The sequence below is a fragment of the Dendropsophus ebraccatus genome, chromosome 4 (assembly GCF_027789765.1).
Source record: "Dendropsophus ebraccatus isolate aDenEbr1 chromosome 4, aDenEbr1.pat, whole genome shotgun sequence".
Classification (NCBI taxonomy): domain Eukaryota; kingdom Metazoa; phylum Chordata; class Amphibia; order Anura; family Hylidae; genus Dendropsophus; species Dendropsophus ebraccatus.
Window position 1 is genome coordinate 80,071,729 of NC_091457.1, and position 23,804 is coordinate 80,095,532.

The 23,804-nt window shown below is 44.9% G+C and overlaps 1 protein-coding gene across 1 annotated transcript in view; it reads left to right on the forward strand.

Moving 5' to 3' along the window:
* The window catches only part of LOC138789291 (polycystin-1-like protein 3), a 36,575-nt gene that overhangs the window by 3,692 nt on the left and 9,079 nt on the right, over positions 1-23,804 (forward strand). Inside the window, exons 4-10 of the mRNA XM_069967895.1 lie at positions 12,568-12,599; positions 17,214-17,390; positions 18,881-19,012; positions 19,674-19,847; positions 19,984-20,111; positions 20,990-21,116; positions 22,600-22,728. Coding sequence (XP_069823996.1) covers positions 12,568-12,599; positions 17,214-17,390; positions 18,881-19,012; positions 19,674-19,847; positions 19,984-20,111; positions 20,990-21,116; positions 22,600-22,728 — 899 coding nt within the window. The remainder of the gene's footprint in view (positions 1-12,567; positions 12,600-17,213; positions 17,391-18,880; positions 19,013-19,673; positions 19,848-19,983; positions 20,112-20,989; positions 21,117-22,599; positions 22,729-23,804) is intronic.

The following is a 23,804-nucleotide window of genomic DNA, read 5'->3' on the forward strand; positions in this document are numbered from 1 at the left end:
AAAATAATTATTTTAACAAACATGTTTTTTACACATTGAAAATGTTAACAGTTTTGCAAAATTCATCTACAATGGTAATTTAAAGGGTAAGTGTCACCTCCGGCTCATGTATTAAAGCAACTCTGTAACCACAATCTGTCCCCCCCAAACCGCTTGTACCGTCAGATAGCTGCTTTTAATCCAAGATCTGTCCTGGGGTCCGTTCAGCAGGTGATGCTGTTATTGTCCTAAAAAACAACTTTTAAACTTGCAGTCCTGTGTCAAATTGGTGTGGCCTAGAGTGTCTTTGCATTAGGCTTAACATTGCCTCTACGTCCCTCCTCCCCGCCCTCTTCACCATTAGGGATGTCCCTGAACCATGTGCAGTATTCAGCCACGTGAGGAATAGAAGAAATTCTGCCAGGGCAATTCCTAATGGTAAAAAAGGTTGGGGAGGAGGGACGGAGAGGCAGTGCAAGGTTAGGGCATAGACACTGTAGCAACAAAACCACAACAAAGAAATATCGGCGGCACTACAGGAGTGTACTTATTTGTAAGTGCAATCACTAGCGGAGGCTGGCTGTAATAGCCGAGACAGGGGGGTGCTAACTTGGAAAACAGTCCATCGTAAATTCAACATATATAGAATAAAGAAAGTTGCACTCACCCACGAAGTCTTCTTAAAATCGTTACTTTATTTAGAGCAAATGGACATAGTGCGGACATGGCAGTGAGCAGACGCCCTGTGAATGGAGTGGTGACAAGCCTGTTTCACGCTCTACGGCGCTTCTTCGGACCTCCTCCTGACACGTCATCACGCCATTCAAATAGCATCAATAAGTGGTGACGTATACAAACATGTGATTAAAATAAAAACATATACTAGTGAATAAAAACAATACAACCAAAGCGCACATAAATTTAAATAAGGAATCCCCGATCTACACGCTCATTAAGACCCCCGGGACCTTCAGCATTTGTTTTTATAATCCATTTCAGTTCCGCTCTCAGGAGTGATCTATGCTTATCCTGCCCTCTACTGCTGTGCATGCTTTCGATTCCGGCCACTTTTAATACCGTGGGATCTCCACCATGTGTATTTCTAATGTGTTCTATGAACCGGGGGGCACCTTTTCCAGATTTCAGCGAATAAACATGTTCCCTAAAGCGTGTATTTAATGACCTTTTTGTTTGTCCTATATAGAACCGTCCGCAAGAACAGAAAATCGCGTAAACTACTGAGCATGTCTTACAGCAGATAAATTCTCTTACCGGTATTTCTACACCATTCAGTTTTACCATCGTACCTTTATAAATATATTTACACCAATTACATGAGCCACATTGATAATTGCCCTTGAGGTCATTATTAAGCCAAGCTTTTTTCTTTCTATCTAGGGAGGAAAATTTGCTATGGACTAGCATATCTTTAAGGCTAGAACTTCGCCTAAATGCTATAAAGGGTATTCTTTTACCCATTCTCCCATGGCCTCATCTTCAGCAATCAAGTGCCAATGTTTAAAGATGGCTGAACGAATATGAGTAGCCATGGCAGACAATTTAAAAGTAAATGCAAACCGATTCTTTTTTTCTTTTTCATTACAACCCCAACTCTTAGTTCTAGATGACTTTACTAATGTGGCCCTATTTTTTCTAGCCGCTTTTTCCTTAGCTTCCTCTAACAGTGACCTAGGGTAACCTCTCTGCAGCAGGCGTTGAAGGAGATCGTCCGCCTGCTGGTGAAAGGACTCCAGGGTACTGTTTATACGACGTAGTCTTAAGAACTGTCCGTACGGGACAGCTCTTTTTGTTGCTGTAGTATGGTAACTGTCATATCTTAGGAGGGTATTTGAGGCAGTGGGTTTTCTATACCCTGTTGTTTCTAGGGTGCTACCCTTTTTGTGTATCATCACGTCGAGAAATTCCAAACTCTCTGCACTAGTTTTATGGGTGAATAGCTTATTCATAGAATTGCAAGTGTTCAACCATAGCACAAAATCATCAAAATCCTTAGAGGTCCCCAACCAAATTATGAAAATATCATCCACAAAATGGGCGTATTGTCTAATGAACTGTAAAAAATGATTGTTAACAGAAAACACATATTCCATCTCAAAGGATGCCAAAAACAAATTGGCTACACTGCAGGCCACTGGCGTGCCCATGGCAACGCCGGAGACCTGCAGGAACCATTCTCCATTGAACTGAAAAGTGTTGTTGAACAGAATGAGGTCTAGTGCTTCACTAATAAATGCAATATATTCCTCGCTTTTATCTGTATTTCTTAACAGTCTACCAATACTCTCAATGGCTAATCGCTGTGTAATACGAGTATACAATGACTCAACATCAATAGAAGCTAGCAATACCTCTTCTTCATGCGCGCAGTCCCCCAAGACGTCCAAAAATTCATTAGTGTCTTTGACGAGTGAGGCAACCCCTCCCAACAGCGGACTGAGTAACCAGCCAATATATTGGGATAAAGGTTCAAGAACCGAGCCTACACCCGACACTACGGGACGTCCGGGGGGACTGCCCGTATCTTTATGAATCTTAGGTAAAAAATACCAGAACAGGGGTGAAAAATTTAATGGAAGTAATTTACGGGCTGTGTTCTGAGATATCATTCCTAGTTCAACCTGCATGGGGGGAGGGAACCAGCCTGCCTGCCCATCCTTCTCCCGGCCGCCCGCCCACCCCGTCACCCCCAGCCTCTCCCCTCTGCCCGCCCCCGGCCCCCCTGCATCCTCAGCTGCTCCCCTGCTGGGGGGCAGCCTCTCCCCCTACCCCCCAGCCTTGACCCCTGCCCCCCCCCAGCCTCTCCCCTGCCCCCCCCAGCCTTGACCCCTGCCCCCCCCAGCCTCTCCCCTGCCCCCCCCAGCCTCTCCCCTGCCCCCCCCAGCCTCTCCCCTGCCCCCCCCAGCCTCTCCCCTGCCCCCCCCAGCCTCTCCCCTGCCCCCCTTCCAGCCTCTCCCCTGCCCCCCAGCCTCTCCCCCTAACCCTCAGCCTCTCCCCTGCCCCACAGCCTCTCCACCTAACCCTCAGCCTCTCCCCTGCCCCCCAGCATCTCCCCTGACCCCAGACTCTCCCCCTGCCCCCCAGACTCTCCCCCTGCCCCCCCAGCCTCTCCCCGGCCCCCCAGCAACTCCCCTGACCCCAGCGTCTCCCCTGCCCCCCCAACCTCTCCACCTAACCCTCAGCCTCTCCCCTGCCCCCCAGCATCTCCCCTGACCCCAGACTCTCCCCCTGCCCCCCAGAATCTCCCCCTGCCCCCCAGCCTCTCCCCGGCCCCCCAGCAACTCCCCTGACCCCAGCGTCTCCCCTGCCCCCCCAACCTCTCCACCTAACCCTCAGCCTCTCCCCTGCCCCCCAGCGTCTCCCCTGACCCCAGCCTCTCCCCCTGCATTCTCAGCCTCTCCCCTGACCCCAGACTCTCCCCCTGCCCCCCAGACTCTCCCCCCTGCCCCCCCCCCCAGCCTCTCCCCGGCCCCCCAGCAACTCCCCTGACCCCAGCGTCTCCCCTGCCCCCCCAACCTCTCCACCTAACCCTCAGCCTCTCCCCTGCCCCCCAGCGTCTCCCCTGACCCCAGCCTCTCCCCCTGCATTCTCAGCCTCTCCCCTGACCCCAGACTCTCCCCCTGCCCCCCCAGCCTCTCCCCGGCCCCCCAGCAACTCCCCTGACCCCAGCGTCTCCCCTGCCCCCCCAACCTCTCCACCTAACCCTCAGCCTCTCCCCTGCCCCCCAGCGTCTCCCCTGACCCCAGCCTCTCCCCCTGCATTCTCAGCCTCTCCCCTGCCCCCCCCAGCCTCTCCCATGCCCCCCCCAGCCTCTTCCCCTTCCCCCCCAGCCTCTTCCCCTTCCCCCCAGCCTCTTCCCCTGCCCCCCCAGCCTCTCCCCCCTGCATTCTCAGCTGCTCCCCTGCCTCCCAGCCCCTCCCCCTGACCCCTAGCTTCTCCCTCTGACCCCCAGCCTCTCCCCCTGCCCCCAGCCTCTCCCCCTGAATCCCAGCTTCTCCACTGCCTCCCTACCGCTCCCCCTGAACCCCAACCTCTCCCCCTGAACCCCAGCTTCTCCCCTGCCACCCTAGCTGCCCCTCCCTGCTGCTCCCCTGCCCCCCAGCTGCTCTCCCTTTCCCTCAGCTGCTCTCCCTGGCTCCCCCAGCTGCTCCCCGTCACCCTCAGCTGCCTCCCTTCCCCAGTCACCCCCAGCTGCCTCCCTTCCTCAGTCCCCCCCCCAGCTGCCTCCCTTCCTCAGTCCCCCCCCCCCCAGCTGCCTCCCTTCCCCAGTCACCCCCAGCTGCCTCCCTTCCCCAGTCACCCCCAGCTGCCTCCCTTCCTCAGTCTCCCCCCAGCTGCCTCCCTTCCCCAGCTGCCTCCCTTCCCCAGTCACCCCCAGCTGCCTCCCTTCCCCAGTCACCCCCAGCTGCCCTCCTGCCCCAGTCACCCCCAGCTGCCCGCCTGCAGACGAGTTATGGTCAGAGAAGTCTTCATGATGCTGCGCCAGATGGAGAAGAAAGCAAAAAGTTAGCGACAGCAATTCGAGAAGACGTCACCTGTGAGTCATTAGTAACTGCACTGTAATCACTTCTATAGTGTGCAGAGTCTGTGTACCATTGAGGTCTCAATGGGTCAGTGTATTGTTTGCGGTAGTGTACTGACACAGCCCCGCGGTCACTACAGTACACTAACCCAAACTTTTAAACTAGGACCCAACTACAAGAGCTGCAGGCACTACAACTCCCAGCATATCCTGAGGGCTGTAGACTGTCAGTAAATGCTGGGAGTTGTAGTGCCTGCAGCTGTTGTAGTTGGGTCCTAGGTGCATTATACACTGGAGGCTTTGTGGGAGATCAGAATACAGAGATCTGTGGGGGCTCAGTGTGTGGAAGTGACCCCAGAACATCACTAATAGGGGATAGAACAAAAACATCTCCCCCTATCCCTATTAGTGCTGTTCTGGGGTCACGTCCTTGCACTGAGCCCACACAGATCTATGTATTCTGATTTCCCACAACGCCTCCAGGACCCAACTACAACAGCTGCAGGCACTACAACTCCCAGAACAGTCTGCAGCCCTCAGAATATGCTGGGAGTTGTAGTGCCTGCAGCTGCTGTAGTTGGGTCCTAGGTGCATCATACACTGGATGCTTTGTGGCATATCAGAATACATAGATCTGTGGGGGCTCAGTGCAGGGAAGTGACCCCAGAACATCACTAATAAGATATAGGGGGAGATGTTTTTGTTCTATCCCCTGTTAGTGATGTTCTGGGGTCACTTCCCTGCACTGAGCCCCCACAGATCTATGTATTCTTATGTGCCACAAAGCATCCAGTGTATGATGCACCTAGGATCCAACTACAACAGCTGCAGGCACTACAACTCCCAGCATGTACTGACAGTCTGCAGCCCTCAGGATATGCTGGGAGTTGTAGTAAAGTAGTACAATCCTATGATAACTGCGGCTGTAGACAGATGTTTTGCTGGACCTTCAGGGCTGATGGTTGTCACCCACAGATTGCAGCCACCAGGAGACTCTGCACACAGTGATTTATTAAAGGGTTGTCCTCTCAAAGACTACAACTCCCAGCATACCCTGAGAGCTGTATAAATGGAGGGTGTTCTGAGATTTGTCACAGATACAGATGAATTCAGGAAAGAAGCGGGTCAGCATGTCGTGTCTCACTGGTTGTATATTGGTGAGCCCCAGGTACCCCAGTCCAACACTGGACAGAACCAGTCCCCAAACTAAGACGTCCCCGGCCTCCTTCCTTCCTCCATCACGTCTGTTTGATGAGAACAGCGGGCATCAAGCAGAGCGGCACCCAAGTGCCAGGGTATATACCATGCATGTACAGCAACGTGGGGGGGGGGGGGGCGCCTCTGCGTGCAAAGTGCCTAGGGCAGCATGAACTCTAAATACAGGCCTGCAAGTATACAGTGTTTCTATGTCACTTGTGACCCATGTGTAATGGTCTTCCCAGGGTAAATCATTGACTACATTTAACACATGTTTAGTGTCCCTCAAATAGCCATGACATCAAACAACCCTTTGATAAATCTCCCCCATTATGTATTGGTATCTTGCAACATATTTTCATTTAGTTTGACATATAATGTTTTATCCAGGAGCAGGCCTGCTTCTGCCATGAGGCGGAATGAGTATTCCGCCTCAGGTGGCAGATTCTGCATCCCTGCAGGGGGCGGCAAGATCCTCACCGCTGTCATTTTAGTTAAGTTTAACTTAGCTAAAATGACAGCAGCAGTCACAGCCTCACCACATTCCCCGGCGTCCCCACGTACCGCCGGGCTCTCCGTCCTACGTCGCCCAACATCCGTCGCGTGCACCACAGCCGTGGTCACCAGGTGGCAGGAGTGTTGCCCTGCGCTCCGGTAAGTTCCGGGGGGGGGGGTTGCGCAGTGGTGCAGTGTGTAGCGACAGGGGGGGGGGGGGAAGTAAGATTGTGCAGTGGTGTGGAGCCGCGCGGGGGGGATGTGTTTGCAATCAATGCGCGGTGGGCTGGGGGCGGCAGCAGCCCAGGTTTGCCTCAGGCGGTAGAAAGCCTGGGAACGGCCCTGTCCAGGAGAACTACAGCCCTACCTTTGTCCGCCAATCGGACTATTAGGTCTGTATTGGCTGCAATGGATTTTATAGCCTCTCATTCAGACCTAGTAAGGTTATCTTTATAAGCCTTTTTTTGTTGCTCAGCTATGGTTTGGTGTAGTCTTAGGAGATCATCCTGGACTAAACTCTGAAACACATCCAAAGAATCAGACCTTGCATGTAGAGGATAAAAGTACGGATTTTTTACCTTTTGTAGGAACATATTTACCTTCATATGTACCTTCTATCTCATGAACGGGATCAGACAAAGCCTGCAATGAGGATAAAGCTATACATTCATTAAATAACCTAAAGGTAGATACCTCTTCTTGTGCTTGAATAGCACGGTTATTAGTATCTGGCTGATTATCCTTCAACTCTAGATCATCTGACATAAAATGCTTTTTAACCGTAATAAGTCTAGCAAATCTGTTAACGTCCATAATGGTCCTGTACAAATCAAAATCATGGTAAGGTGCAAAATTGAGTCCTTTGGCTAGTACCTGGATTTCATGATCTGACAAAATATAAGAGGATAAATTGATGACATTACTGTCCTTTATTTCCTCCTGCTTGTTCTCTCCCCTTGTGGGTATCGTCTTCCAGTGTTTACATCCTGCTCTTCTCGGTTGTTTTTTCCGCTGTTTGATATGTTTTTAGGTGCGGTATTGTTCAGTGCGGTATTGTTAGGTGCGTTTTTTGTTTTGGTAGTACATACGCTGTCTGGGAGTTTCCTTGACTCTAGAATCATCCGATTCAGTGTCTGCCCCTTCAGTTCTGGTATCACGTTCAGTCTCTGTTGAGGTGAATCTGACACTTTTTTTCAGACTTTTACCTTTTTGTTTTTTGTTGCTTTAGAACGGGACGGTGGGCATAGACACTCTAGGCCACGACAATTTGACGCAGGGCTGCAAGTTTAAAAGTTGTTTTTTAGGACAATAACTACATCACCTGCCAAACGGACCACAGGACAAATCCGAAGGTACAAGTGGTTTGGGGAGGGCAGATTGTGGGTACAGAGTTGCTTTAAACCATTTCCATCCTCACGTAGTAGTAGTCCTCACTTACATTAACACAGTACCTCTATTGTGTAAGTTTGATTCTTTATTTCTTATACAAATGCATTTGACTCGCTGCAGCACCCCCCTCTCCTACACCATGCCACCTCCACCCCCTCCTACTTTGCTTTCACAACCCTGGTAATATCCTGTGTGGGTGCCGAGAAGTCTTCGCTTAGAGCAGAGGTAGCTAAAGGGGTTCCCTACCCCAGGCTTAGAGCAAGTGTGGTATTCTCCTGCTGTTGTGCAGCAGCTTCAGAGACTGACTGCAGAAAAGGTTTATTTTTTTATTGCACTGTGTATATATAGGGGATTAGCTACCCCCTTTACCCTATGCACATCTCCTGACTGCCCAGCAGTGACTTTATTTGGCGATAAGAATAAAACTACTCTTTGATCTCTTCCCGTATGCAAGAGGCAGGGTATAAGGTGCTATCTCGGTGGTACCAGGCCCCAACGTGCATCCACAGAACACTTCGCCGATGTGCTGTAGGAATTGTGGTAAAGAGGGTTCATTACTGCACACGCTCTGAAGTTGCCCCAAATTGTCGCTGTTCTAAAAGAAGGTGTGGCGCATGGCCTCTACCTTCACAGAATACCAGCTTCCTTTCACCATTGCATACCTTCTCCTGCACATCTCTTATATCCGTGTAAAGACCTACCGTCACTCTGTGTTACGCCATCTGGTTAATGCTTCCCGCTTCTTCCAAACATGGTACTTTGTGGATCAGTTCACTGAATCTGCTGAATATAAAACCTTCTTGATTCAGTGGGAGATACATCAATTTTCCCCTGATTTATTTATTACTCCTTCCTATCCCCTTGCCTTCTCATAGGCTAGGGCTTGACCCCTGTTGGCGATGCTGAGTGTGGTCCTTTTGAAATGTACCTTCCCATTTAGGTTTTTACTATTGTTACTATATGTTTTAGATGTTACCCCATCATTGTACCTGATTGATTAAAAAAAAAAGAAAGAAGAAATTCACTGATAAGTCTGTGCGGAATGAACCCTTAAAGACAATATAATCAATTGAAATAGTTGAAAATACCTACCTTGTGATACTTCAAAACATAAAACACCAGAACATAAATACACCAGTGACCAGCTTGATCTCCCTAATCACAACAAAACACTGAACTCTCCTATGCTTGCACTATTTTGCATGTGTCTTCATGTTTACAGCCATGCAGTCTGAGTCTTTCCATATTTTATGGTATAGTGGTTTTCTCAGTACTGGGGTAATACGTATCATGATGACCCCCCCCCTATTGAACATGTCTGTACACAATTGTGTTTTAATCCGTAAGTCTGTGAGTCTAATAAAGATAGCAACACTTTATGAAATTTTTGGATGTGCGTTCTTGCCATAGCCTCAAGCTTTCCCTTTTGTTGTGTACATTGATTTTTTTGAGACATAAACACACTTGTGCCTATTCAGGGGTTGCGCTATCATGTTATACCTCTCTGTGTCCTCCTAAGGTATAACACATGGCGCTGGTGTCTGTTTCTGCTTTTTCTACTGCCTGCCCATCCAATATAAGGCAACCTTACTACAGTGGGTGGGTAACACAATTTGATCAAAATGTCCACTAAGAACCTCAATTTTACATGTATATTAAACAAAGCAATAATGCAGTTAAACATATTCCATATATTCAATGTTTCTATTAGCAGTTGCAGAGTGCTGCTGTAATTTTGTGTAGTAACTTTCTATCTATATCATAAAAATGAAAGTCTGTCTGTCTGTCTGTCCGTCTGTCCCATATAGACTTGCAAAAGCCTGAACCATTTGACCCCAAATTTGGCACACAGATACATTGGGTGCCTGGGCATGTTAGAGCAAAGGTCCCGTCCCCGCCAGATGTACAGGAGGGGAGGGGGAGGGGGAAGACCGCCCCATAGAAATGAATGGGAAAATCTCCACACTGCACACACAGTTGATATAGTTAGCTGCAGCTCTACCCAGGAGAAACGGCAGTTTCATTTTCACAGGGAGCAATGGTTGCTAGGGAAGCTGCCTCACAACACATCCACAGAAATAACTGGTAGACCCCCTACTCCATCTATACAGTACATGTACACAGGACCCCCTACTCCATCTATACAGTACATGTATACAGGGCCCCCTACTCCATCTATACAGTACGTGTATACAGGGCCCCCTACTCCATCTATACAGTACATGTACACAGGACCCCCTACTCCATCTATACAGTACGTGTATACAGGGCCCCCTACTCTATCTATACAGTACATGTATACAGGGCCCCCTACTCCATCTATACAGTACAGGTATACAGGACCCCCTACTCCATCTATACAGTACATGTATACAGGACCCCCTACTCCATCTATACAGTACATGTATACAGGACCCCCTACTCCATCTATACAGTACATGTATACAGGGCCCCCTACTCCATCTATAGAGTAAATGTATACAAGGCCCCCTACTCCATCTATACAGTACATGTATACAGGGCCGTATTACCAGCTGCTGCTGCCCTAAGCGCTAAACCTGAGGACGCCCCATCCTCACTGACCAATTAGCATCATGATAGACTGGTAGGTAATAGCTCCAGAGGTCACATTTAACAACACCATATCAGACCTGACCAATACCGCCACACTGTGACTGGATAACACCGCCATACCAGACCTGTCTAATACCGTTATACTGTGAATGGATAACACCGCCACACCAGACCTGACCAATACCGCCACACTTTGACTGGATAACACCGTCATACCAGACCTGACCAATACCGCCATACCAGACCTAACCAATACCACCATACTGTGACTGGATAACACCGCCATACCAGACCTGACCAATACCACCATACTGTGACTGGATAACACCGCCATACCAGACCTGGCCAATACCACCATACTGTGACTGGATAACACTACCATACCAGACCTGACAAATAACACCATACTGTGACTGGATAACACCGCCACACCAGACCTGACCAATACCGCCATACTGTGACTGGATAACACTGCCATACCAGACCTGACCAATACCACCATACTGTGACTGGATAACAGCGCCATACCAGACCTGACCAATAACACCATACTGTGACTGGATAACACCGCCACACCAGACCTGACCAATACCGCCATACTGTGACTGGATAACACTGCCATACCAGACCTGACCAATACTGCCAAACTGTGACTGGATAACACTGCCATACCAGACCTGACCAATAACACCATACTGTGACTGGATAACACTGCCATACCAGACCTGACCAATACCGCCATACTGTGACTGGATAACACTGCCATACCAGACCTGACCAATAGCACCACTCTGTGACTGGATAACACTGCCATACCAGACCTCCCCCACCAACTCTATACTACAGGTATACAGGACCCCAAACTATACACTACAGGTATACAGGACCTCCACCAACTATACACTACAGGTATACAGGGCCCCAAAACTATACACTACAGGTATACAGCACCTCCATCAACTATACACTACAGGTATACAGGACCCCCGAACTATATACTACAGAACACTACAGGTATACAGAACCCTAAAACTATACACTACAGGTATACAGGACCTCCGCCAACTATATACTACAGGTATACAGGACCTCCACCAACTATACACTACAGGTATACAGGAACTCCACCAACTATATACTACAGGTATACAGGACCCCAAAACTATACACTACAGATATACTGGAACTCCACCAACTATATACTACAGGCATACAGGACCCTCAAACTATACACTACAGGTATACAGGACCCCCAAACTATATACTACAGAACACTAAAGGTATACAGGACCCTAAAACTATACACTACAGGTATACAGGACCTCCGCCAACTATATACTACAGGTATACAGGACCTCCAACAACTATACACTACAGGTATACAGGAACTCCACTAACTATATACTACAGGTATACAGGACCCCAAAACTATACACTACAGGTATACAGGACCTCCACCAACTCTACAGTACAGGTATACACGACCCTCAAACTATACAGTACAGGTATACAGGACCCCCGAACTATATACTAAGGAACACTACAGGTATACGGGACCCCAGAACTATACACTACAGGTATACAGGACCTCCACCAACTGTACACTACAGGTATACAGGACCCCATAACTATATACTACAGGTATACAAGACCTCCACCAACTATACACTACAGGTTTCCAGGACCCTCAAACTATAAACTACAGGTTTCGAAGACCTCTACCAACTATACATTACAGGTATACAGCACCTTCACCAACTATATATTAAAGGTATACAGGACCCCCAACTATACAGTCCAGGTATACAGGACCTCTACCAGCTATACACTGCAGGTATACAGTACTTCCCAAACTATACACTTCAGGTATACAGCCCCCCATCAATTATACACTACTGGTATACAGGACTTCCTTCAACTATACACTACAGGTATACAGCCCCCCCAACTACACACTACAGGTATACAGGACCCCCTCAACTATACACTACAGGTATGCAGCCCCCCCCCCACCCCCCAACTATACACTACAGGTATACAGGATGGATGTTTGAAGTTTTTAGTTTATTTCTAATGTGCATAAGCTACAATTTACATAAACAGTGCAGAACTGTCAGGTATATAGGGGCTTATAGGGTTACTGGCGATTTCCCCTTAAACAGATAAAACAAGGACATAGATTGGCCTCCTGGGTACCCTAGAATAAATCTAATTAACACACTGACACTTTATACCCGGGCAGCGCCGGGTACATTTTCTAGTATATACGATATATATGGTCCTATATATATAAACAATGACATTATTGTAGATTATCAGGTCATGTACATATTTTATTATTGTAATATACAACTTGCGATTCTTACTCTTGTTATAACATTTTTTCCCCCTAGATATTCCCAGATTTAACAAACATATAATCAAGGTAAGATTATGACCATAGGCAACTGTGTGGGTTTTGTGGGTTTCAGGTATATGTCTGTTTCTTATCCAGGTATTGGTCGTAATGGGCAAAATCACACTGTTTTGGTTCAAAGCAGATTAATAAATCTGGGCCTTTGCTTAGGAAACAGTAATCAAATGATTAGAAACCAATTATATAGGTCTCCAGTTGAGTCCAAGGCTATAAAGTATCCACTTCAGGATTGAACTGCATACAGCACAGCAATCTTCCTCTAAAGCATCACCATAAAGGGGCAGTACATCTCATGAACAGCCACCATAAAAAAAGAAAATGTCTTCACTTTTATGCTGCCTGAACCACAAGTCATTGGGGGTCCAATGCAGCTTCTCCCTGCCCCACTGGTCTTGATTGGTAGGTCTCTCCCTGTGTATTGGGAGAGATCTATCAATCAAGGGCACAGAGATAGAGAGAACCTTCCAGGAACCACCCGGATTTATTTTGGTACAGGCTGCATAAAAGTGATAATGCTTTACCTCTAACCCCTAGACGACCCATGACGTACTGTTACGTCATGGATGTCTGTCACCAGACCACCCATGACGTAACTGCATGGGTGTCTAATGTACTATGAAGCTTCATATCAGGTGGGGGCAGTCAGCAGCCGGGCCCTCACCGTTAATGACTGTCGTTAACCCCTTTTAACGCCGCAACGCTGGGTTTAAGTGTTACAGGAGCTGCTCCTGTCACATCCCGATCGCTTTCACGGACCGCCGGAGGTCTCTTACCTTCCTCAGTGCGGTCCGATTGGTGCTCTGCTGATTGAGTCTGCCACAGGCAGGCTCAATCAGCTGAGCGCCTATAACACTGATCAATGCTATGCCTATGGCATAGCAATGATCAGTGTTTACAGTCTGAAGATTGCATGTAAAAGTCCCCCAAGGGGACTTAAAATGTGTGTTAAAAAAAAAAAAAGGAAAAATGTTTTTTAACCCCTTAAGGACAGAGCCTGAAATGGCCTTAAGGACAGAGACGATTGTCACTTTAGCGTTTTTGTTTTTTCCTCCTCTCCTTCTTTTTTTTTTTTTAATTCTTTATTTTAAGAACAACAGGGAGGTGGTGCGACAACACCCCCACCAACCCTCTCACGTGCAAATCACATTAACAGAAAATGTAGGTGCAAAGATAACACAAGGCAAAATTTTTATATAACACATACAGAATAGAAGCAGCTAATCTTTTGATCATGACACAGCTTAAAACAATGCACCCCAGATACATGGAAGAGATCCCCAGGGTCCTCGACCCCCTCACTGTCATCGGAGATTTTAATAAAACAGAAAAGAACGAGGTCGCACCCACTGGTGCCACTAGCGACCTCAGAGAGGTATCCAAGAAACAGTACAAGATCAGAAAGGAAGAATCGGGACTGAAAGATCAGAAGCTAGAAAAGGGGAAGGTCAGGGGGGGGGGGCGGAAGGAACAAAGGGAGTGCAGCGTATCAAGAAATCTGGACAGGATCAACCTCCCCGCCTCAGGTCTGAGCCAGGATCCACTAGTCCTCAGCGCCGAGGTTCCCCGCGAGCTCAAGGCGAACGGTCATACACCTTCTACTCCCCTGCCTCAGTACGCAGCAGAGAGCGATACTCCGGGGTGTCCTGGTAGGACAGCCACACAAACCAGGTGTTCCTAAATTTGGTATTCGTGTTGGAGGTCAAGTCCTCCATCCGCATGATGTCGTTCACCTTCGACACCCACAGGGAGGTCGGCGGGGGAGCAGTCTTTTTCCAATACAATGGGATACAGGCCCGTGCAGCCATAATCAGAAAGCGAAGAAGAGACTTCGTATATGCTGTCAGGGGCATCCCACAGTGCTGCAGAAGAAGCAGAGCAGGGGTAAGGACCCTATTGGTATTGGTCACTTGTTTGATAGTCCGCTGCACCGCGTCCCAGAAGGGGCAAGCACCGAGCAGGACCAAAATATGGGAAGATGCGTCCCCTCTGCCACGCCACACCGCCAACGCAACGGGTTCACATCAGGCCACATAATATGTAGCTTAGAAGGAACTCTATACCAACGGGTCAAGATCTTATATCCAGTCTCCTGAAAGGACGAGCATATTGAAGATTTGTGCGCCAAGGTGAGTATTTTCTCCCTTTGTTGGGGCGACAATGAAAGATTGAGGTCAGATTCCCATTTGAGCAAATATTCTGGCGGTGGTTGGTCGGGCGGCGACTGTAATGCCGCATCCGTCAGAGACAACTCCTCTCCTTCTAAGACCCATAACGCTTTCATTTTTCCACCTACAGGGCCATGTGAGGGCTAGTTTTTTTCAGGAACAGGTGTACTTTGTAATGACATCTTTCAATCTGCCATTAAATGAATTATGGAACCCCCAAAATATCATTTATGGGGTGAACTTGGGTCAAAAAATGCAATTCAGCTAATTTTGGGGGGCTTCAACGTTTACGTAATCCACTTTGCGGTAAAACTGTCATTTTTCCTTTATTCTATAGGTCAGTCTGAACACGGTGATATGCAGGTTTACTAGGTTTTCTTATGTTTTACTATTTTTATAAGCAGTAAAACTTTTTTTTTGCAAATAGGCATATTTAAAATGGCCCTATTGTGACTATAGCGCATTTATTTTTTCACCTACGGGGTCGTATGGGGTGTCATTTTTTGCATCATGATCTCTTGTTTTTATTAGTAACATTTTTTTTTTTAGATCAAATGTATTGATCGCTTTTTATTAAGTTTTTTATACATAAAATGTCATAAAAAAAAAAAAAATCTCTGCGTATTTGTACCGTAATGTTTTATTTTAATGGATCGGACGGTTAAGCACGCTACGGTGTATAATATGTTAATTAACTTTATTACTTTTTATGTGTTTTATGTATGCAATGGGGGTGATTTACACTTTTATTGGAGGAGGGGCTTTGGGGCACTTTGTAAAACTTTTATTTATTTATTTTTTAACACTTTTATAGTTCCCTTAGGGAACTATCACTTACATATATTAGATCAGTAACACTGATCCCTGCAATGCCATAGCATTGCAGGGATCAGTGTTATCTGAGAATCTCTGATTCAGCCTGCCTGTGGCAGGCTGAATCAGAGGACCGATCCGAGGCCTGCACGGAGGTAAGGAGAAGACCTCCGGTCACTTATACTTAAACGCCGCGGCGCGTTCACGCAATCGTGGCGTTTAAGGGGTTAATGGCGGGGGGCCGTGCGATCGCAGCTGCCTGCCATTGAGGGTGAGGGCCTGGCTGCAGATAGCGGCCGGTCCTCACCCGGTATGGGGCGGGCTCAGCTCGTGAGCCCGCTCTATAGCCCGGGACCGCGCCAGGGTGTACATTTACGTCCTTCTGCGTTAAGTCCCAGGCAGTGAGGGTGTAAATGTACACCCGTTGTTGTTAAGGGGTTAAAAATACCCCAAAGCCCCTCCCCCAATAAAGATTAAAATCACCCCCATCAAATTTTATAAATAAAACATATAAAAATAATTAAATAAATAAATAAACATATTATATACATTTGCGTGTGTAATTTTCTGATCTATTAAAATATAACAATTGTCATCCTATACGGCAAACGGCTTAAACGAAAAAAGTGCCAGGATTACAGATTTTTTGTTACATTATATATAAAAAAAATAATAAGTGAGCAAAACGTCTGAGCTACACAAATATGGTATTAATAAAAACTAGAGATCATGGCACAAAAAATGACACCCCATACAGCCCCATAGGTGAAAAAATAAAACCGTTATAGGAGTCACAATAGGGCAATTTTATTAATTAATTGGGGAAAAAAAAGGATTTCATAAAAAAATATATATAACATAAGTGAATCTGCGTAAACCTGCATATGGTTGTGTTCGGACTGACCTATAGAATAATGGTATCATGTCGCTTTTACCATATAGTGCATTACGTAGACACAGGAACCCCCCAAAAGTTACCATATTGCATTCTTTTTTCCAATTTCACCAATTTATATCTTCATAAATAATATTTTGGGGTTCCATCATACACATTATGGTAGTACGAAAGACGCCATTACAAAGTACACCTATCCTAGAAAAAACAAGCCCTTACATTTCCCTGTAGATAGAAAAATGAAAGTGCTAGAGCTCTTACAAGGGGGGGGGGGGGAAACGAAATTGAAAAAATGAAAATTGTTGAAAAATCCAACAAGTAGGTCTCATTAACGCTTGATTAAAAAAAAAAAATTCTGACTTTGTCAGAGGTCAGAGAGGTCAGTGCTGACGTCAGAGGAGAAAGCCTGGTGATGTAGCTGTATATTTACTCTTTGTTGTCCTGTTTTGGTGCCTGATCTCCCTCCACTCCTCCCCTCTTCATAGAAAACCATGAAGATGGGGGGAGAGCTTCAAACTGCTTTTTCATGATAAAAATGCTTTTTTTGGCTAATAAACCCAATTACAAAGTTCTTAAAATCGCCTGAACTATTGATTACCGCAAAAAAATATTTAAACGACAGTGACACTTTAATGCTGTTTAAATGACTTTAGTGTATTTACATATTGTATATATGTATCTATATGTAAATACGCCCATATCCCATATAAAAATGTATACTTATAATGTTCTTTTTTTTTCTTTTTTTAGGGACGTGCTTTATGTTTGTGGGGAAAATGTTTTTTTACAAAAAAGTCCACTACCACCAAAAAACCGGCTGTAACTAAACCAAAAAACAGCAAACCAGCCGATCCCCCAAACATGGATGCAATCACACCACTCAGTCAGGAGACCCTCAAAAATTTAACACTTGACAGTGCAAAACAGGTTAGGTATTTTACATAAATTGTTCTAATGCTGTATAAACTATCTTTCCAGTTGATATGAAGGGAATGTCTCAACTGTTTTTTATCATGATTTTTTTTTAATTCTTTCTCTTTTTGTCTCTGTACATTACCCAATTCAAGGTAAATGTTTTGATCAAAGCAGAAATGGTCATGCATGGTTTCCATTAAAAGTGTGTGGGGGGGGGGGGGAGGGGGGGGGTAGAAGGGGTAAAGATGCTTGACCTAAACTGTATAAAAGCCATAGCTGTCAAACAATGCAAGCCCACTTAGGCCACAACCACACAGCATCTTTTTTGGGCCATTTAATAGATTTTTTTTTTGGACAACCAAAATTTTGCACCCAAATAACAGACGTTATTTCAAAGCAACAGCTATTATTTGGGCACAAAATGGTGGTGATCCAAAAAATTGGTCTTCAAACGGTCATAAAAAGACATTTTGTGTTTGTGGCCTAAGAGTGCAAAGAGAGCTAATATACTGTATTGTATGGTGATTTCCTCACCTGTCCTCAAGTTGTGTATGGAATCGCAACTTGGTTCTATTCACGTCAATGTAACTGAGCTGCAATACCACAACTAACCTAAAGACAAAAGGAAAGCAGCAATGTTTTTCTTGATAACCATAATCATATTATCAAAAGGTTAAAGGGCTGGTAATTACTAGTAATTATTAGAAAATAGCAAATATTGAGCATTCTTGGATTCATCCAAACCTGAGTGTGCAGCATTTAATACCGGTGGCTGAAGAAGTTCGATGTAGCCCTAGGGAGTCCTGAAAAATGGATACAGTCTATGGCTATGTTCCCACACAGTATTTTTGCTTAGTATTTTGCTCAGTATTTTGCAACCAAAACCAGGAGTGGATTGAAAACACAGAAAGGCTATGTTCACACACTGTTGAAATTGAGTGGATGGCCGACATTAAGGGGGTTATCCAGCGCTACAAAAACATGGCCACTTTCCCCCTACTGTTGTCTCCAGTTTGGGTGGGTTTTTGAAACTCAGTTCCATTGAAGTAAATGGAGCTTAATTGCAAACCGCACCTGAACTGGAGACAACAGTAGGGGGGAAAGTGGCCATGTTTTTGTAGCGCTGGATAACCCCTTTAAATGTCTAATAATTGCCATTATTTTAAAACAATGACTGTTGTTTATAAATAAGGGTAATTTGCCATTAAATGACAGCCATCCACTCAATTTTAACAGTGTGTGAACATAGCCTTTCTGTGTTTTCAATCCACTCCTGGTTTTGGTTGCAACATACTGCGCAAAATACTAAGCAAAAATACTGTGTGGAAACATAGCCATTGGCTGTATCCATTGTTCAGGACTCCCTTGGGCTACATCGAACTTCTTCAGCCACTGGTATCAATTGCTGCACACTCAGGTTTGTTAAACTTAATTTATTACTGTTAGTTAATGTTAATAACTGTTATAAATTGAAAATGCACTTATTATTTTCCAATTGACAGATTACTTCAGAGATCATAGCTCAGCTGGGGAAAGTAGCGACGGAGATCTGGAATGTGTCGCTTGTGTCAAAAGCTTCAGATATACTGACGCAGCTGCTCAATGTCAGTGATCTGTTGTCACCTGAGTCGCAGGTAAACATATATCATTTATTGCAGCATGGACATTTTAGTCATTAACGTTAGTTCTGCAGGTAAAACCTGTTTAAAGTCACTGTATGTTTTCATCTGTGTAAATAGCTTTGCTCCCTGTTGTAACATTGCCTACAACAGAGGTGATTTATTAAAGACATTATTATATGCAATCCTATAGGCTTCCAAAAAAAGCTCATGTTTACTAACATATTGTGGATTTGTTTTATATGGAACTATAACAGGGCTGCCACAGAAGTCCATGAGCTCTCTACTGTTTAGATTTTATACAGAAACACAGATTGCATGTTTCTTTTGTTGGATTCTGTCCAAATGGTGGTGTATATATATATATATATATATATATATATATATATGTATGTATAGCTAATGAAGCTGAGGCACTCTAGAAATATTGCTTTTAGGGGACAATCTTTTTGTACATACAGGGCTTGACTGAGCCTGTATGGGCTGTGTATTGAGTCCTAATACCAACTGCATGCCACACCAATCTCAAACAGTTCAGCTATAGTGTAGATTACTTGATGTGCAGATTCAGGAGAGTAGTCCTATGAAACACTAGCATTGGTGCTCCATGTTTGTTTTTGCTATAGGGGTTCTCTTCTCTTGTAAACCTTCATTATCGTCTTGATATTTGTTTTAGGTCAACGCTAGTGACATTCTGCTGACTCTCGGGGGACAGTTGTCAGGCTCACTGAGTGAGGATGTTAATATCACCAATGAAGTGGTAGTTGGTGCAGCGCAGTCTCTAGTCAACGCCTTCGATATCACTATGAGGGCGTCTCTGGACAACTATGGGAACTTGACCTCTGATCAGGTTTATTCTCCTTTATTTGTGTTATTAAATAAGATACTTAGCAATATAATGTTTTTATAAGCAGTTACCTCTGCAATGGTGGTCTTATGAGTTCTTAGTGTCAACATGCTTTATTCAGTTCCCTTATTTTGCACAGGTAGTTTGGATCTTGGATTCTTCAGTAGCTTCAATGGATTATGTAGAAGGGGCTCTGTTGTCCCTAGGAAACAATTCCATACAGAATTATTCTTTTACATCCAGTTCATCCAGTATGACTGTGGCCAGGTACATCACCCTGATATTATTGCTTGTAGCCCAATTAATGCCTGTTTAACACATCATTTGCTAGCATTATCTGTACCTATTTTGGAGCAGTTGTAATTTACATTTCAAACAATGAGGATATCATTTTAAACAATGAGGATATTTGGCTTTGGGAATAATTTGGAACTATAGCAAAGGAAAAATGTTTATTTTTACATAATATCTTAAAATACTGTATTTTGGATTCCTCAGATATAATATGCAGTAACTAGAGACTACCACAAGATGGCGACTTTATGCTCTAAACTTGTAATATAGAAATATAATGGTACAAATATATTCCCCTTTAAAGTAAGTTAATATTATTAAAAATAATGATGATGATGATGATGATGATGATAATAAGTATTATTCTTATAAGGGTATTCCAAATATAAAACATTTTTTATTTTTTAAATTGGTGCTGGGGTTGCTATAAAAAAAGACATACTTGCCCACCTGGGTCCACCACAGAGAAGTGCTGAGATGTCATCGGGTTCCCCACTTGTAGATCTGCTTGCTATTTCAAGAAAGACTCATCTCGGCCATGCAGGCCTGCCCAGATTGAGCCGTTACTGCATCTGTCTCTGAAGCAGCAAGCAGAGTAATGAGCAGTAACCCAGGTAGGCCAGTAACATTTTATATGGTGCTGGGGCCACTGTAAAAAATGCAAATATATCTGGAATAACCCTTTAAAGTTTTATTATACATACTATGGTCCAGATTTATCAAACAACATAAAATATAAGCTGGTGTAAACTGCCCACAGCATGGCTGTGATTCTATGTTACACAGTTTAATAAAATCTGGGCCTATAATGATACATATTGTTTACTTATATTGATTCTGGCTATCATCAGAGTGGCGTCTTCAGACCTGACTGCAGGACCTTTCACTACTGACCTTCCAGCTGCCTGCAGAGTCACCTTCCCCAACTCAGTAACTTTGCAGGAACAAACTGGGGCCTACCAGACAGTAAATATAATGGTGAGTTACAATATTTTCCTTTCTTCCTCTTTCCATTTATGATGTGACATTATCATATTTTGCTGCAGTATTTTCTGTCAAAAATATATTCAATGTAATATACAGTATTAATGCACTGGCCTGATTTAACATGGCAGTAAAGCAGCTATATGTTAATGTTTTAATTTATCAATATTTCCACCCCTAGGGGTTTTATGTCTTTGTGGTGACTCAAAGGTGGTTATCTGATATAAGAAAATGGTATATGATCACCCCAAGACATAACTTACTAATATAGTGTAACTGCTAATAGTACTGGCTTCAGCGTGCATGATTCACCACTGGCAGAGGCTAAAGCTCAGTCCTTTTGTCTCTGAGCGCTAGTCCTTCCACTCCCTGGGTTATGTCACCATCTCTGACCAGCCCCTACAGCCTATGTCACCATCTCCCTAGACATAGGAGACTACAGTCTGTCCCCTTGAGATGAATGTGAAACGTTACTGAGCGTGACCTTTAAAGAGGTCGTTCCACAGGAAGCTTCTATTATCTCCTTATTTACAGATGTCACATGTGACTGCAATGCTGTACAGCAGCCTCCTCTTATCACAATAGACACAACATGAAGTCTGAGCTTAGTTTTACCCCAGTGGTGAAAATGAAAACTGCAAGATTTTAGGATTGTTTTCTAATATAGATAGTAAAATAGAAAATTAAAAAAAAAGTCACCAAAAATTCTTAAAAAATATGTTTAACATAAAAATAATATTTAAACAGTAGCTCATTTTCTGATTACATGTTCCCATTAAACTTTTTGGATACAGTCAAAGCTGATGGCAGAATTTCAGGCTGCTGTGGAAACGTCCCTTGCGTCAGTGAGTTGCTTTCACAAACCCAATTCTAAACAAATAGGACTCATGCATAGAACTCGCCAATGCATGGGACATTTCCATGGCATCCCAAACTTCAGCTGTGGCCATGTTCACGCACCGGAACAGACCGGCCGTTCCGTGACCTGGCCGGGACAGGGAGCAGCCAGTCTCTGCAAAGATCATCCCGGCCGGTACTGCAGTACTGGCCGGATGATCATCCATGCGCCCCCGCATCAGAACTCACCACAGCACGCTATGAATTGCGGCTGCAGAAAACTGATATGTCAGTTCTTTGTGGCGCTTTGTGTATACGCTCTGGCCAGGATCCCATAGAAGGCAAGCCAATGTATTTTTTTGTATTTACCACAGGCGTTGTTGCAATCGGCAACAACGGCCATAGAAATACGAAAAAATACGCTGTGTGAACATAGCCTGTGACTGTGCACAGATGTTGTAAAGGCGACACTGTGACAGGTATGTTTTAAGTACCCAGCCGGACCTGTGTGAACCTGGCTTTAGTATGTGTATGTCAATTGTTTTGTCTATGATATAAAAATGTGTGTGATGAAATTTATTGAATATGTCTCACTCCAATTTCTATAACATTAACCCTCTCTTACTCCTTTTCTTTTCAGCTTTTGGCTCTCTCCACTAATCCATTTAGTCACTTAAGTCCAGTGGAAATAGTAGGCCCTGTGGTTAACATATTGCTTGGATCTGATAATGGCAGCATTAGCATTGAAAACATGACAGAGTACATTGAGGTGGGCATGACTTCTGGCTAGATGTATTCTCAATGTATTCATACTGACATGTCAACCAAACTTAAGTGCAGAAAGAGCCATGGAATCTAAAGGTGACCACTCTATGCTTATTCTCCTGGATCTATCTGCAGCTTTTGACACTGTAGACCACCAGCTCCACTCTATCGACCTGAAAGACTCTGCTCTCTCTTGGTTTCCCTCCTATCTCTCTGACCGCACCTTTAGCGTATCATTTGCTGGCTCCACCTCATCTTTCCTCCCCCTTACAGTCGGGGTTCCTCAGGGATCAGTCCTGGGCCCTCCTCTTTCCTCACTTTACACTTTACCCATCGGACAAATTATCAGCAAGTTTGTTTTTCAGTACCATCTCTATGCTGATGATACCCAGCTGTATACCTTCTCCTGTTATATCACCCCCGCACTTCTACAGAACACCAGTGACTGTCTGTCTGACGTCTCTAACATTATGTCCTCCCTATTCCTAAAACTCAACCTTGCTAAGACTGAGCTTCTTGTATTCCCTCCCTCTGCTAACCGCCCCCTACCTGACATCTCCATCTCTGCCTGTCGTGCAACCATAACCCCTACACAACAAGCCCGCTGCCTTGGGGTTGTTTGACTCTGATCTGTCTTTTAGTCCCCATATTCGATACCTTTCACATTCTTGTCATTTGCATCTAAAAAATATCTCTAAAATCAATCCTTTCCTTAATGATGAATCAGCTACAGGGACCCGATGCCTGAGGCCCACCAATCAAAAGACACACAGAAGATACGTAACATTCATTCACCATTCATACATACTCTGCGACACTCCTGCCCTCCACCCCCAAGCCCAGGAAAGGAACCGGCCATACTTGTTAAGACTGTAGCTGAGAAGCCGTATCAGGTGTAGCCAGCCATTGCGACCAAATCCTATCAAACTTTTTGGGACGGTTTCTTTTTTGGTAGAGCACCTTATACAGGGGAATGTATGAGTTGACAAGAGATTTGCATTGCGATAGAGGAGTTTTGGGAGATTTCTATGCCATGATCACCACCTTCCTGGCACAACACAGTAGGATATGGAAAAATAA